Source organism: Centroberyx gerrardi, chromosome 1 (genome assembly GCF_048128805.1).
Source record: "Centroberyx gerrardi isolate f3 chromosome 1, fCenGer3.hap1.cur.20231027, whole genome shotgun sequence".
NCBI lineage: Eukaryota > Metazoa > Chordata > Actinopteri > Beryciformes > Berycidae > Centroberyx > Centroberyx gerrardi.
The window spans coordinates 30,863,341-30,879,744 of record NC_135997.1 but is presented as its reverse complement, the minus strand read 5'-3'; the positions used below and the strand labels follow the sequence as shown (position 1 = coordinate 30,879,744).

General features: G+C 41.0%; 1 protein-coding gene across 3 annotated transcripts; it reads right to left on the bottom strand.

The window, feature by feature from the left end:
* Nucleotides 1-725: 725 nt before the first annotated feature.
* zfand6 (zinc finger, AN1-type domain 6) lies at nt 726-15,913 on the bottom strand. 3 transcript variants are annotated; one of them, XM_071920848.2, is made up of 7 exons: nt 15,722-15,913; nt 10,950-11,107; nt 9,594-9,711; nt 6,848-6,916; nt 4,029-4,114; nt 2,002-2,106; nt 726-1,625 (listed from the first exon to the last, which is right to left on the bottom strand). In XM_071920848.2, exons 2-7 carry the CDS (start codon nt 11,098-11,100, stop codon nt 1,477-1,479), a joined length of 678 nt encoding a protein of 225 aa, XP_071776949.1. In that variant the 5' UTR covers nt 11,101-11,107; nt 15,722-15,913; the 3' UTR covers nt 726-1,476. The 3 variants fall into 3 exon arrangements, with proteins under 3 accessions (XP_071776949.1, XP_071776948.1, XP_071776950.1); XM_071920847.2 differs by lacking the exon at nt 15,722-15,913 and adding an exon at nt 14,632-14,704; XM_071920849.2 differs by lacking the exons at nt 6,848-6,916; nt 15,722-15,913 and adding an exon at nt 14,632-14,704.
* Nucleotides 15,914-16,404: the final 491 nt, after the last annotated feature.

Here is a 16,404-nt window from a genome sequence, read left to right as displayed (position 1 = left end):
AGCAGTAGAGTAAGCACTTCCAGATGTTAAGCTGCAGCCTTTGGACAGGCCCACCTCCTCCTGCAGGGCCAATCACACACTGCCTATAACATCCACCCTAACCCAGACCTCTGGAGATAATGCAAACCAGCCTGGAACATGACTAAGCAAAATCACTCTCTCCAGGAGTAATCAGCCTTTTCAGATTTAGTTGATAAAAAAAAGTTAGTTGCATCATGTACTCGTCACCATGTCATGGGTGTCAATTGGGTATAGCAAGGTGTGACACTCTCCATACCTTAGACTGTGAGTCCTAATCTGATCATGTACTTTTTATCTTTTATCTTTATCTTTACTTTTTATAATTAAGAGGCAAGATCAAGCAAAAATTGCCAGAAATCTATTTGGAAGCCAGATCTAAAAAAGTCCCACCAGGGCGGTTTTCAGGACCATCGTTCCCTCTAAGCCATCTAAGTGTGGTGGCTTACATCTAATAATTTATCATATTAACCAAATAACATCTCATCAGTCGTTGCTCCCCATTAATTTAGTGGATATAATTGGGTTTAGATGCTTTGGTGGTAAATATATTAGATGCAGGGAGTTTGCCATAGTTTAGTGTTCAGTCAGTTGATGCCCCATGTGTTTTCTCTTAGCTAGTTTCTGTAGCTTCACAGTATGGCCATTACAATCATTGCATAATCCTCCATAAGTTTACGTAGCTCAAATAGTACCACAATATTAAATAAGAGGAAAAATTAATTTTAATTCAGATCAAAGTCAAAACAGTGAATAAACAAACATAAATACAGCACGATAAATCCTGGTCATTCTTTTGTGCATCCATAAATGAACTATATTCTCATACATAAAACTCACAACCGGCAACAACGTGCATACGAGCTATTCTTAGTCACTCATGATAGACACAGACATACACACAAAATTCTCTATGGAAGATCACACACATTAGTTGACTGAATTATACAAAAAGGTGAGGAAGCAAACAAGCACGTGTATGCAAGATGCTGTTTTCCTATTGATGATGTAAAAACAAAGTCTGGTGTTTTTCCAATACATTCGGTTATTAAACAAGGCTACATACAGTACAAAGTATTCAGGAAAGGAAAATCATTGATGGGTTTACATGCATTTTTTTTAGATTAGCAAGAAAAGCACAGCCCTTCAAGTAGCCCCAACATAATGTTTTTTACAACTTTTGATTATTAATAGGGCTTGATTATTTTGTTTTTCGCCTACTGAAGAATTCACAAACCAAAACATTCAGAGTTAAAAAAAAAAAGAAGAAGAGGACCGCAAAGGAATCAATGAAATAAAAAAAATGTCCAGAGATGAGTCTTGAGTGGCATGCAGGATTTAATGATCAGAGAGTAGACAGGTTGGTTGCTCTAAGGAACAACTGATGAGGAAGAGACTGGAAACAAACATGGTTGATCTTAAGTTGTAGGCTTCTGGTGAGATCCACTCCGAACGCTCTTAGATCTTCTGGATCTTCTCTCCCACAATGACGGGATTCTCTTTCCTGATCTTCTCTGCAGCGTCCGCTTTGTAGTCGAAGGTGCAGCTGTGAATGTCTGAGTATCGGTGCATGCTGCAGAACACATTCCCGCATCTGCAATCGAAGCCTGCAACGTGAAGGGGCGAGTGTTGAAGTGAAATGGATTATTTATGGGTGCCGAAGTTCTGACGCTGAGTATTTGTTTGTCAGGAAAAAAAATATTGATTTGCAGTGGATGGCACTATTATTCTCACTCTGTCCTACAATCTTTGTCTTCAACTGGAATCAAAAAACATTTCAATGTACTTGTAGTTTAATGTTGAAGAAAAGAGTAGTATCAACGTGTTTTAAAGACCAAGAAGTCACAAACTCAGAGATAAGCGACACTAACTCGAGGTAACAACACGCTTTTCCTGACTGCATCACTGCACTGGATCTTTAAATGCTTTATGTGTAACTGGGCTTAGGTTTGCATTCAAGTCTCTTTGTGGACTAAATTGTACCTGTGAGGCCAACTTTCTTGCGGCAGGTGAAGCAGCGGTTTTTCTTGGCTTTGGGTTTCTCCTCGGTCTCCACAGAGGCCTGGACCGAGTCTTCAGATACTGATGCTGGAGGAACACAGCAGCGACACTTTAGTACTCACACCAGAAAAAAAGGAAAGGGATTCACTTGAATGCAACCATCAGAGCGACATGATGACTTTCCATTCCCAGACCAAATAGTTAGCTGGACTCTAGGTTATTTGTTGGTAGCCAGTCACTCACCTCTCTCTCCATCTATACTTTCAACAGTGTCCTCCCTCTTCCTCTTGCCTTTACGTAGGCACTCTTCCACAGAGGGACTTCTCCTTAGCATTGTGCTCTGGCTGGCAGAAACTGTCCCTGAGCTAGCTGCTGCTGAACTCTGACCTTCCTGCCCACTGCCTACTGCTGCAGCTCTGACTGAGACACATGAACCAAAGGGACAGATGGACCCATAAACACAGGAAGCCCTAGCGCAAACAGCCACAAGATGTCACTGCAATTCATTTGCATTTTCTGTAAGGTCTCTCTCTTCTCAGGTTGTTATGCCATGCTTTCTTTCATGCGTGTATACAAGACAGTGATATGTGAAAACCAGACACTCAAAAGCTTGATTACATTGTTAAAATGAAGTAAGTTTGTGTAAGAAAAAGAACAGTTCATGCCCTACTGCACAAACACTATTCTCTGCGACCCTTTGGATGACCAAATTTTTTTAACAAGAGTAATACCCTGACCAAACAAACCCAATAAATAGTCTTGCATGGTACAGCATTACAGTCTTGCATATCAGGATTTGCATGTTTGGTCCGTGGATCACTCTTATTTTGAAATATGATCTTGGCGTTCTAGAGACAGAATAGGGTGAATGGTGTACTTGGACAGTTTTCAGGTTCTGAGGCATTTCCAAGTTGATTTTAACAACAAAACTGAACTTTTGATTGTCTGTTTTTCCACATGTACCTGTTTTGTATATACTCAAGGAAGAAGGAATCCTGCCAGATCCTGTCTTTGACCAGCTGATTCTTGCTGCACGGTATGTGGCCAAGATTTCCTTCAAGGTTTTGCATTCAACACAAGATACAGTAAATATTAATGCTCGGCACTGACATGTTGAGGCCGTTCAGGCTAAGGGAGCCCCTGACATTGGATTCTGGTAATATGGTAATGTATGGCTCCATACATACAGCACACTGTGGCCACCACTAATGCTGAATGAGCAGCAGTCATCAGGACCGTCGCTACAAATTACCCAAATTAAGGGTAATTTGGTTAAATCTGATTTCTGACAAGGAACTACGAAACATGTGGGCCCCTATCACTCCCATTTAATTAGCAATAGCTTAATATGAAAACCAGATGCAAGAATACTGAGAAGGGTTAGACTGATACAAAGGGACAATATTGTCCTTTTATTAAAAATCTGAAATGGTGCAGTCAGTGTCATTGATATGATGGAGATTCCTCCCTGACCACAGCAAGTGAATATGTTTTTATTATTTTTAATCAGATGTCTGACCAGTGAAATCAATCCAGTGTCATGTGGGAGGATTTTACAGTCTGCAAAACCTGACATGAAACCTGCCTCATCCTGCCTTAAGGAGCTGCTAACCCAGCTAGAACAATTTCATTAGTCTGGCTCTCCGGAGAGTTTTAGTGTCCCATGATGGTCTAAATGCTGTTTCAGAGGCTTTTCCACCCTGACAAGATTACAATCCTGGGGAAAACACAACTTCTAATATTTTGGAATTGAAAATGGTTGAATTTGAAGATATTGAATATCTGCAGCTTCAATCCAAAAATATTGCCGTTAGGATCGGGCTTCAAAAACCCATAATTGATTGAACCCTAATACTGACACTTCCTTGCTGGCATCAAGGAGTGTTTACGTGTCAGTGTGTCTTCTATAGCCTCATTTCCATCCCCCCTCTCATTTATAAGACCAGAGGAGGCAGGACAGCAGCAGACAGACAGAAACAAGGAGGAGGTACAGGAGAAACAAATCATACTTTGTAAATCATCAGCTTTCAGGCTGGCCTTCCCTCCTGAGGTTCTCTCATCTGTAGAAGAGGTTGCTGAGGCTGTTGTTGCACCACTGAAAAACACAGAAAAAGAATGAAATCATTGGTATGAGGAAAAATATTCAGTGAGTGTACAAAATAATAGGATCATCTGTTCTTTTCAATAAAGAACCTGTCAAATCCACATCAGTCATGATGGGGAGGTGTAGATGAAGGGGAGGAGATTCAAGGACAAGGCTGAAAACAATTGAGACATTACACAACTCAACATTAGGTGGGTGGCTCTGATCATTTGTATAGTCAGTGTAAATTGTCATTCAGAGGCTGGAGATTCCACTCAACACATGCTGAATTATGAGCTTAAGTGAGGATGTCTTTAATTGTTCTTCAATCTTTTGTCATGGGGATGTGATAATTACAGGACAGCCTATTCATGAGATTATGAACAGACTTTCAGTTGAAATACTGAGAGAAATTCTCCTTTCTCTTGCCCCCCTGCACAGGGAGGTCAGAGGTCATGGTCAGCTACAGAACATCACCCCGGGAGCTGGTAGGGATTCAGTCTTGCTCAAGGACACTTCAGCAGGGTGGATGCTTGATATTACAGCGGCTTGAACCTGGGCGTTCCTGCTGAAGGACGGTCTCCAAAATCACTACACCACCCTGCAGCCCAGTTGCAGATAGATGTAAGCCAACTAGAACAGGTTCACAATAGGGTGATGATGATCATATAATCGGGTGATCGCGATTATATGAAATAAGGACAATTAATTTCTAGAATTGTCCATAAACTGTCTCATAGTTTGAGACAGTTTCTTTTCTCTTAAATTAATAAACCCAAATAAATAAACCCAAGTGTGTAACTGTCTTCCATTGTTTCACTACTTTATCAATGTATTAATTAAAACTCTGCATTGCGGCAGGAGATTAAAGTTATTAAAATGAAATGTACCGACACCAAATAGCATATCCTTTCTCTGATCTTATAACTGCAGTTGGACTAGTGAACAACAGATGCAAAGAAAATGGATGTAGTTGCAAAGCCCCACACGACTTTGTCCATCTGGGTACATTTTGGATTCAAGCCAAATGACAGAGGGGAACCCAAAAATCTAGGAGGCGATTTGCCGCATTTGTCATATATGATCACATGATCACAGTCGGAGCCCTCTAATGGGGCTCTGTTGGCTTAACCACCCATCTAGCTGCCTCAGCACGCTGAAATTTGAATGCATGTTCTCAGCCAATCAGGATGAGACTACACAACCCTATGGTGCTCCGCCCTATATAAGGCGAGCGTATCTACACTCTGCATCCACTATGTCTTCAGCAACTCCTGGAGCAGCAGGGTGACACGTTAGAGGGCTGCCAACATGGCGACAACATACCACATCCCAGGCCTGATTCACTGTAACCAAACTGTGCAACCAAGCATACCCATTATGATCTGTCCCTCTCTTACACACTAATGCATTGCCCCTCACTCTTTAACACAAGTTTCCAAGCATAACCAACCTAGTGATTAGTCTTACTAATGTTCCAGCATTTTAACACTCCATCACCATAAGTCCTTCTAATCACAGGTCCTGTGTCCCAGAATTAGCCACCGGGGGGTCTCTGCCCGCTAATACATAAGCTTGTGAAATGCCATCACAAAGCCAGTGAGCGAGTCTCTGTTTAGACAGGGGATTGCCGGCTACTCTTTCTCCATAGCACACAAACAGCTGTTGTGTGCATCACAGCGTAGCTATGCGCTCCAGAGCATGCCAATGCGTGCACTGGGCATAAGCAATACAATCTCTCCTCAATCTCTCCAGCATGTGGAGGAGGATAGAATGCATCCAACTGAACTTTTCATGTTCTTCGGCATAAAGGAGCGGTTTTAAGTGCAGCACCACCCAAATCCATTTTCACCAGTAAACAACAGGGGTGGATGGATAGTGTGCACAAATCACTCACTCTTAGCTGAAGTCAACACAAGCTCTAGCGCCATCTTGATTGACAACAATTTAAGAGCAATTTGCCTAACAGGCTCAAAAGGCTCATTAGAGAGTGCTTCGAGAACCAAAGGCAATTCCCACTGGGGGGTGGCAGAACGTATCATTGGACGTTTTCTCCTAGCCTCCTGCAGAAAACGCTTTAGGAGAGGGTGGCCGAAAACCGACCTCTCTCCAAAACCTTCATGACAAAAGGAGATTGCTGACACATACACTTTAAGTGTAGAATGTGCCCCTTCTCCAGCAGGTGCTGGAGAAAAGAGAGTATAGACCAACTAAACAATTCAGTGGATCAACATCCCTTTCTCCACACCACTTTTGGAAACCCAACCATTTTGAAATGGTGGATAAAGGATTGTGCCTGTGCGCCCTGGATAGTCTGCACGTCTGCAGACAACCCTACACGCATCAATCTGTCCCTTTCAGGAACCAAACCTTGAGAGGTTGGCCCAGATTGGGCATCACACCTATTGCTCTGTTCGCTGTAACAGTGCTCCCCAATACTGAGGAACTGTCCATAGCGACGCTGCCAACAGCTGAGTCACCTCCGCGTACAACCGGGCTGTCGTGCGGTCCAGGGCTACCAGAATGACTGTTAGCCTCTCCTGTCTCACTCTCTTCAGAAAAAGAGGGATGCAACAGAGGGGAGGGAAAAAATATAGCAGCCTTTTTGGCCATGGCGCATTAGTGAGTGTGTCCACCCCTACGGTCCTGGGGCATCAGCGAGAACCACAGCAGACACTGTGCATTTTGCCTCATGGCAAACAGATCCACCTCCGCTCTCCCAAACAGAGTCCAGATATGACTCACAATGTTGGGATGCAGTCTCCTCTCATCTGACAGGGGGCCGCCTCTTGAAATGAGGTTGGCTCCCATGTTCTCTAGGCGGGGAAAAGGAAATAGCATATAAGCACACAACTACAATATAAAAAGATGCAATGAAAGTAGTAGAAAATAATCAAACACAAAAGCAATAGACTATGAATAATTGTGGAATTATGTAAACATATGCTGCCGACAATTTCAACACGTTAAGTAGAGTGTAAAAGTGGGTAGGGGAAAGAAATGGATTACTAACATTTGTGTTCTTCTCTCAAGAAGAACTAACTATTATAATGGATAAATATAAGCAATACAAAAACATTGTAACAGTGAAAAGTAACGCTGCTGCCAAGGCTAGAGGGGATTACTGCAGTAAAATTGCAGGCATTGTAAATGCAAAAATAAATAGGCTTATCACTGCCCTATCATTAAGGCACAGTGGGCATACTTTTCATTGATACAGTATTGTGTCGTCACATTGAGGCTGTGAAAAGATTTTCTATTCACAATGTCGGCCTCCTGTTCCCCAGGGCTGCGGTGATGGAATATGGGTGCAATCTACCGCATCAGTCAGTCTCGGGAATCATTTCAGCACAGTTAATATGCAACAGTAAACTTCATTCATTATTGATAGCTACAGTCAACTAATGTAAGCTACCTGCAATTTAATAGAAGCCCTGGAAACGCTATAAACGTTTATTGTATCTCTGATAGAATAAATATATCTCTGATAATAAATCATCATGGAAAACAAAGGGGTTCTGTTAATCTCTAAACACTGTGGCCCTGCGAGCAGCCCTTCTTACCATCTGTTGATTCAATAGTTTCCACCCGTACAGTTCTTTTTATTACTTGTCTCATGTCTCATTCATTTGAATGCAATGTTTTCATTCTTATTGGGTTTTGGAGATGGAATTGTTGCACTAAAGGTTATTTAAAAAAAGGCCACAGGATCCTGTAAGAGTAGTGAGGTCGTTTTTCCACAGAGCTGATTGTTGAAGAGGCTTTTTATAAGTTTGGATCTCATAGTTACATAGTTGGGGTTACAGTTCTGTATGTTTTTCGGTACAGCAGAAAAAAAATGCCCAAAGATTGGACGATGGACAATATAAAGTTAATCCCTTAAGTGTAAGAGTACAGTGAGACGTCAGCATTGTTTCTACAAAGACAATAAGGCTTGGGATCTTGTTGCCTCGGCTGCTGGAGCACAACACAGCCTATTTTCACAGGGTATTTCTCCTCCGTGTGGTGTGTTGTTAGTCAGGGAGGCTGCTGCACAGCGTGTAGAAATACACTTCTGGTGGACGTGGAACAGGCGTGTAGTGGGATGCGTGTGAGTCAAGTGGCAGCAGGGCTGTTTGAACCAGGCCTGAGGCTAGAGCGAACTGGCTGAGGTAACACACAACAACATGCGGCGCTTAGCCAAAGTCATGTCAGGCGGAAGTTGGAGTTTTCAACTTTTGCAAGACGTAGGCTGCAATTGTTTGGTTTGTAGGGCGTGCTGAACTGTAATTCCTGAAATGGGATGAATCTCAATCATATTCTCCCAAAAAAAAAAAAAAAAAAATGTCTTGCTCATCAAATTTGCATTGTTGGGATTGATACTCGGTAGTACACGATACTATATATAGCCTCTATATCAAATCTGAACCCAACATTTATGGCAACAACCATAAATTAAGTTCATTAATAGTTTTTAAAAGGAAAAGAAGACATGGCCTGGCCAGGAGGGACTCATTATGGGTCTAAAGACTGTCTTACTCTCATCATGGCTATTATCCCTGCTTGCCTCTGGAATACAATAGAGTTAACCACGTCACACACATACAGGCTTCAGGCCATGTGACATCACACCACAAAGATATAATACACACAGTGTTCTCTGGTGAAAAAAAAGAGGAAGGGCATGATGCAAGTTCCTCAGATAATTACATTGTAATCTGACACATTTCTGAAGGTGACGTTTGGCTAAGTAACAAAATAATCATTGTAAGGTTTCCCCATATCAAGAAGTCAATGTATGCATTCAACCAGTGTCTGAAATTAACCCGCATGCAGGTAAAATGCAGGTAAGATTTGTCTCTGGCGGGTAAATCAGTAAGGGTCACCCACCACACTATCCGGTAACCTTTTGAGACGATAACATTTGAATGCCTTGGGTCTTTGGTCTTTGCCTGTTCTCGGACTTTGTCCCCACTGACCACCTTACACCCTTTCTGACCATGAGCAAATCAAATCAAGGCAAAACAATGGCTCTGACTGGCTGCTTGTTAGGCTGCTCTATACAAAGCAGTAGCATCTAAACTTCTGTTTCTCTGCTGCCTGGATGGTTAACCAGACTAATGTTAGTTGAAGATTAATACTTGTAAACAATCTTGGGAGATATGCAAAATTTAATATTGTAATACTGTCCTGTATTAGTATTTTAGTTTACTTCTCCTAAATTATATACATTTCTAGGCTAGGCTAGAACTTTTAAGAATATTTAAGTGGGCGGGGCGATATTTGATATCAAATATCGTCTCTTTATTGAATGCTTCACAGGGTTAGTACCTGATTCGGTACATGAAATAGCATTGAAAACAGGAAGGATGACAAATGTATATGAATTATTTGGGCTGGTAAAAACTATTCTTGGCAGGTAATTGTTTTTAGTTTAGCAGCCCTTGGCAGGTGAGCCCAAAAACTTTCAGAAACTGCATTTGACATTGGAGAGATGGTAAGGCTGTAGTACCTGGTGTGTCCAGATGCTGTGTCTGTATGGGATATGGCTGTTGGTACAGATACAGTAGTAGTGTCGGAGCACTGTGCTAGGAGCGACTCTCCAATACTGCTGTCTGTAGAGGACAGACCTGAAATCACAACAAAAGCACATTTCAACCATGTATTCACTTATTCACTCACCTGTTTACAATCCTCTGCCTATTTTTTTCTGGACACATTTCTGTATGGATGCTACTTCCGGTCATAAATATGTCCTGATCATGAAAACAGTGCACATTGTCACTTTTTCTGCACATGAGTTTTTGATAAGGTGGACAGCCATTAATGCACATACCCAAATCTGCACGTTCTGTACATAAGTTATCTACACCTGTAAATATGAATATATTGATAAGGTGAATAGTATTTTACCAAGCAAGTCTGCACAACTAGATACTTTCTGTACATATGAATGGCCTTCTGTGGACCTGTTAAGCAAATACAATTCACGTTTTACACATCCTGTATATATGCTGTATATTCACATATTCGTTGTTACTCATTTTTTTTTTCTAATTTGTTATATATTGCATATATCTTGATATTTGTATAATTTTCCATTAATATTCACACTGCAAATGTAATATTTTTGCACATTTACATATCTTACATACGTTTCATTCATTTCTCTGCTTGAGTATTTTCCACTGCTGCTATTTTTCACCCTGCTGTTATTCATATATCTCATACTATTCACTGTTTTAGTTCTACTTAACATTTTCTATTGTTGTAACTGTAATTTAAACATAACACAATTGTAATTGTGTTGTTTAAATACTCCTCATTTTAATATATTCTATTTCTCTCTGTTGTATCCTATTACTATTTGTTGCTGCAACATTCCGTCCGCAAAACTAGATCACTCCGCCAGTAACGCACTTTCACCCCACAGCAGTCTGTGCTGCAGCAGAGAAAAATTGTTCTGTGATTTCCTGATTAGTGAAAGTGTGTGTAATGGCAGAACTGTGTCATGTTTACTCTCAACTCCCCTGTGGAGCCTACAAATGGCTTTTTTGGAGATATTTTGACAAACCCCATTTGGACTCATTGTTGAGGCCTAGCAACGGAGCTCGACAAACGACAGCTGACTCTGGAGCCAATATTCTCTGTGGGTCCAAGTACTACAGGTATGTAAGAGACAATATAGGTCCAAATTGGCAAACTTATCCTTTAATTATTGCAGTTCAACACTTTTCTTCACCAATACAGATGATACAGAAGGCCATACATACAGGATACAGAAAGCGTCTCAGCGTGCAGATATTCAAGACAAGTCAGCATTGTGAATAATGTCACAGTAGATATTCTGTGTGTTTTTAATTCCCACCTGGCGGACTGACACGTCCATTGTTGTTTTGTCTCTGAAGGAAATCTTTGTAGCACACCGAACACATGCCGTTATTCCTGGGGCTCCCATAGAAACCACAGCCGGTTGTACAGAGCAGAGGAGCCTGGCTCTGGTTGGTCTCTTGGGCCATATCCCTCCTGTGGAAGACAGTGTCAGGTGGACAGGTCAGTATTTACATCACAAGACTAGTTAAGACAGGCTTGATGAAGGTGGAAGCAACGATTTATGAAATTAAATTACATAGCAACTAAGTTTGTTACTGAGGAAAACAGACAAACACAGGCAGTTTTAACACATTCTGGAAACTTATTTGTTAGGCCATAAGGCTTTAAATTCTATTAGAGACTGTTTGAGATTAGGAGTTCAGACCTAGTACATGTAGTAGATGTAGTACATGTGTAGCATCATTAACTCCTTACATCTACAGGTAATAAAAACCCTATCAACCCCCCGCAGATAGATTATGGTAATTTTGTGCTATGTAGCAGTAAAAATCTTATTACCCCTTTAATGCGTAATATTAATCTGACTTTCTGTTCAACAGATTTCATGTTTATTTTTAAAAGTTGCATCTGTATGATTTTGATTCTGTAACAGCCAGTGTTGATATACTGAATAAAATGTTTTAGTAATGCCTTTAAGATTGTGTTGTAAATGATGTTTGTACATTTGTGCATGCAGTCACATCACCCTTGTCAAACACTGTCTATTTAAATACCCGTTACTTATTGACTGTTGATGAGTAAACTTGATGAAGCCTGATGACAAAATTTGTGTTCGCTACAATGGATTCTGTTGTTGCTGTTTTAAATACACTAAAGATATGTAAATATGAAACAGGTCTGAAGCCTTTCAGTATGGTAGAACACATCAGCTGTTGCATGGACTATTTTTCCTGCTCTAACCAACACCTGAGAAGAGTACTGCTGTGCACAGGACATCCAACTACAGCCTATGAGGTTTTATGCCAAAAAAAAAAAAACAAAAAGACAGACAGTATTACAACAGATGTCATATGTCTTGGTGTTTGGTCATGCCCTAGTTTGGCAGTGTCTGTGGCCTTTCTCACTTCTGCTTCTCCGAGCCAGCCTGCCCTCATAAGACATTTACAAAACGCAAGAGAAACATGAAGATCAGCTGATGGACCCTGGCCTACTCTGTTTCCTCCTAACAAGCTGACGTCAGTTTGAGACAGGAGGGTTAGTCCGTAAAGGGGCAGAGTGTCACAGAACTCGACCCTGCAAGGTTCATATAACAAGTTAACCTAGAACAGGTCTTCCCTCTGTTGTTATCATGTAGTAGGGTTCAACCGATTGTTGAAGGCTGATACTGATATATTTTTTTATATTTTGTGCCAACATTTGATGTCTTTAAATTAGTCAATTTTAATACCAAATAAAGAAAAATAACAAGTATTTAGTATCTCCCCCATAATTGTATTTTTGTCCGGGTGGAAAAGTGTCTGAAACAGAATTTAAACCATAGGACACTAAAACTCTCCATTGAAATCCAGGTTAAAAATAAAAACAATAAAACATACGCATTCATACTTGTGTGGAATCAGATCAAAATGGCATCACCATCATTAGAATCAATTCAGGTTAAAGGCTTCCTACAGACAACCAGTGTATTATTGATCAATTATACAATAAATAGCCTAATCAATCAGACTGCATCATATCCATCCAATCAGAGGTGGACGAGCCTGACTGGTTGATATCAGATTTTTAATAAAAGGTCAATAACGAACTCATATATCACCAATATCTGCCTAACCCCATGTAGTGGTAACCATGTAGATATCAGAACCAAAGCAGTCAAAGACAAAATGTGAGGCTGCTAATGTGGCATATTGCTGAGCCTCCTACGATTATAATGCTGGTGTGTGGTGATGTAACAGTACATTTCCTCTGCAGGACATCTGGTGCTGTTTTTACTGCCATTTTCTCCATGAGAACCTAATGGAGTGCTGGTCCACCCAGCTATAGCACAGGCTTCTGTTGATTTCCCTATAGTATCTCTATTGGGAACTGTGGAGTAAGGAGATAGCTTTGGGGCACCAAGAACTTGGGTTCACTTTGACTCCTGTTCATACCTGTTCCAGTTCCAGTGCCTGTGAGTTACGCTATCCCACTGGTGCTGAAGAAGAGGGACTATATTCTGGGATACATCTTCCACATTAACAGAGAGAGCCTAATCCAGTGTTAATCTGGAATATCTCTAATCTGGGGGAGGGCCTAGTTGAAATCACACATAGAGGGACAAGAAAGCAGGCTATAACTCCAAAGTGGCATACAATAAGTGGAAAGACACTGAAAGCTGTTGTAAAAGCAGCCTATGTTTTGGCCTGCTCTCTATCTGAGGCTTGATATTGTTGTATTCTGCCTTTCTCAAATCCACTGCTGTTGAACGACCGTATACCCTCTCCCTGCCTCTCCTACCGATGAAGCACACCCACAAGCTATGTATTAGGATACTGAGTACTTAATTACCAATGAATTCCTGACCTGTACACCATGTGTGAGGCTCAGCAACACCCTAACTAGTCCTCCCATAATGACACATTAAACCTTAGCAAATCAAGGGCAGGGTGCTAGAGATGGCTTTTCATCCTCCAGCTGGACTGAACTGGTTTACACCCAATCTCAAGGCTGCTGGGAAACTACTTCAAAACAAGCATTCCGGCTCCCTACCTGGAACTGAAACTATCAAGTTTGGCATCAGTGTAATGCCACTGTTACATAGTGAATGTTTTATTTTGTCTGTTTCAGTGTATAGCGCAGAACTCAGAATCAGTCTAGTGTAATGACCATGACAATGACATCTGAGTTTGCATGGCGGCAGGCCCCAACAAAACCAGATACTATTCTTGAACTATGACCCTCACCTGAGTAACCACATGGCTGACAGTGACCTACTGACCTGGCCTCCTTGTATTCAAAACAGGGTGAACATTAACACACCAGACTAGCTCGTAGCTAAACAGCTACTACAGGTCAAATGTTTCTCTAACAGTGAAGTCTGGCAGAATTAAATGTTAAGCTGTTGGCAACCAGATTTCCCATAATAGGTGATATCTTATCTTTAAATGATATTAAAAAAAAAACCTGACTAAAAATGTCATACCTTTACAGATGACCGTCTATAACTGACAGTGTAAGAGGTTACTTTGTTGCATTGCTAAACAAGTCAAAAGACGCAGGATAGTTTGGCATTGCTAATTTAAGCGTATAGATTTCAAGTACAAGTTAGACGAGACACCAACTGTAAACTCCAGCAATTAAAACTCAGGGGAATACCCACCTTACCAACAGAGATTTTCAACCTAATCATAGATATATTCTGCATAACCTTGTAAAGAATATCTGCGACCTAAACTTTGCCCAAATGTACACCCCAATGAGGATACAACGGACTAGCATCAACAAACTGAAGTTGGAGCAGATTGAAGTGCATTTCAAGATATTCTACAATGAAATACCCAGGCAACAACATAGTGATCCTTTCATTTCCTGCTTCAACAGCCCCCTTTTGTTCTGATAAAAGCATCAACATACCACACAAGCTCGACACATAAGCGACAGATAACCTTGCCTTTCATTGGGTAAAACGTCTAAAAAGGTTTCCAGTTTCTTATAATGAAACTTTGTATTCGACCAACCTCAATAATTGTCCCAAATCCCCTCTCTGCTCCTCTTTTTCTTCGTTTCTACACAGATAACATCCGACATCATATGCATAGATCCACAATGCAATAACACACAGCCTGCCGCCATTGGCTAGCTGCTGCACAAGCCACGCCCATACTCGCGTATTCATTGGCTGGGCGGCACGTCAATCATTTGTTATTGTCTTTAGTAAACAGCTGGTTGGGGGAAGGGGGAAAGTCCTAACTGACAGCTGAAAACAAGTCCTGACAAATATTGCAAAATACTGGATTGACATCATTATATTGTGAGCATCGCTTCTATGTGTATACATTCTCTTACAGACAGAAACAATGTAAACAAAGTGAGTGAGGAGTTTCACTTGAATTCCGAACAGTAGCCTTGAGAAAAACTGGGGAGAAACTAACGTTAGTTAGTTTTCCCAAACATCTGCGTTTGTTAGCTCGAAATGATCAGGATAACATTCTAGCAAGACCCAGTGCAACAATCTAATTATCAAAGTGAAACGAGCATGTTCACCAACTCTGCATACTTGTAGAAACATGTCATTCTGTTGTATGGAGAGAACGCATGACGAACTCCATTAAAAAATTCGGCAATTTAATGTCGCCAATTGCTTTTCGACATACATGCATACCTTGTAAGCCATGCCTTAAGACATTTTTATGCATTACTTGCTCCATCGGTGAGTTCGGCATAAATATAATCCACAAAGTAGCGTTTAATTTCAATAAAATTGCAGTTTTTAGAATTGTCCACACATGGTCGCTGCCGCCCTCCACGGCGTATTTCGACGAGGGAAGGTCGTGGGAATATCGGGAAAACCAATTCTAAAAGTTGTAATATTATCGAAATATGTACTGCTTGGTGAATGAAATATATGCCAAATTTCAAGTGACCCCTAGCAATGTGTTAAAGGTCTCAGGCGATGTTCTTGAAGTGTGTACTTCGCTGATAAGCAATGTCACATTAAACTGCCGGATTCTTGAACGGAGTTTGGCGTACCGTTCTCTCCATGTTGGGATAAACGTACTTGTAGCTCTAGCTCTCATAGTTGAGCTGAAAGGCTTATTACGACCTTACCCTTTTCTTTCGGCCGCCCGTTTCAAAGTCGTTGGCGTCTCAAAATTATCTGGCGGCTGTCCAACGTCTCTATCTGGTTTAATTGAAGAAAAACATTTCCCCACCCCTACTCAACACTACGCCAAACTGGGCCTACTGGTCCTATGGACACTTGCAGAAGCGTCCTAAATACCATAGCAACCATACCGACGCGCTGTTGGAAGACCACTGACAAGTTAGTGGAGGACCAGCGTCTTGGGCCTCGTTTATAGAATGGTTTTATGATTTAATTTTATCTAAAGTGGCGACCTATGCAGAAAAACACCAAAAGGGTCTGGCTGCAGAACGTCACCTTGACCTGGATGGTGTATCCCATTACGTCAGGTCAAAGGGGGTGTAGGAGAAGGGTGCAATATCAACCACAGATTGGCCAGAGGTGGCGCGCGAGGCACTGCTAGTCCATAATGAATTGGTGTCAATAGAGGATTTGTACAAATCAGAAATTATGAGTAGTTGGAATCACTATTTTATATTTATTTATTTATTATTATTATTATCGTTATTATTATTATTATTATTATTATTATTTGGGGGGGGGGGAGGGGTATTTATTGTGTTTAATTTACTAAGTCATTAATAATTAATGAGGGCGAATGAAATGATGAGAAAGTTTATCATTTTATTGACGCTATAAGCTAAAAGCT

What these genes read in the sequence shown, in the direction of transcription:
- zfand6 (XM_071920848.2), bottom strand. Translation starts at nt 11,100, where the DNA reads ATGGCCCAAGAGACCAACCAGAGCCAGGCTCCTCTGCTCTGTACAACC. An exon ending in ACAGCATCTGGACACACCAG is followed by an intron (nt 6,917 to 9,593) that starts GTACTACAGCCT and finishes CCCCGCCTAGAG; the next exon opens with AACATGGGAGCCAACCTCAT. An exon ending in CAAGAAAGTTGGCCTCACAG is followed by an intron (nt 1,626 to 2,001) that starts GTACAATTTAGT and finishes TTCACGTTGCAG; the next exon opens with GCTTCGATTGCAGATGCGGG.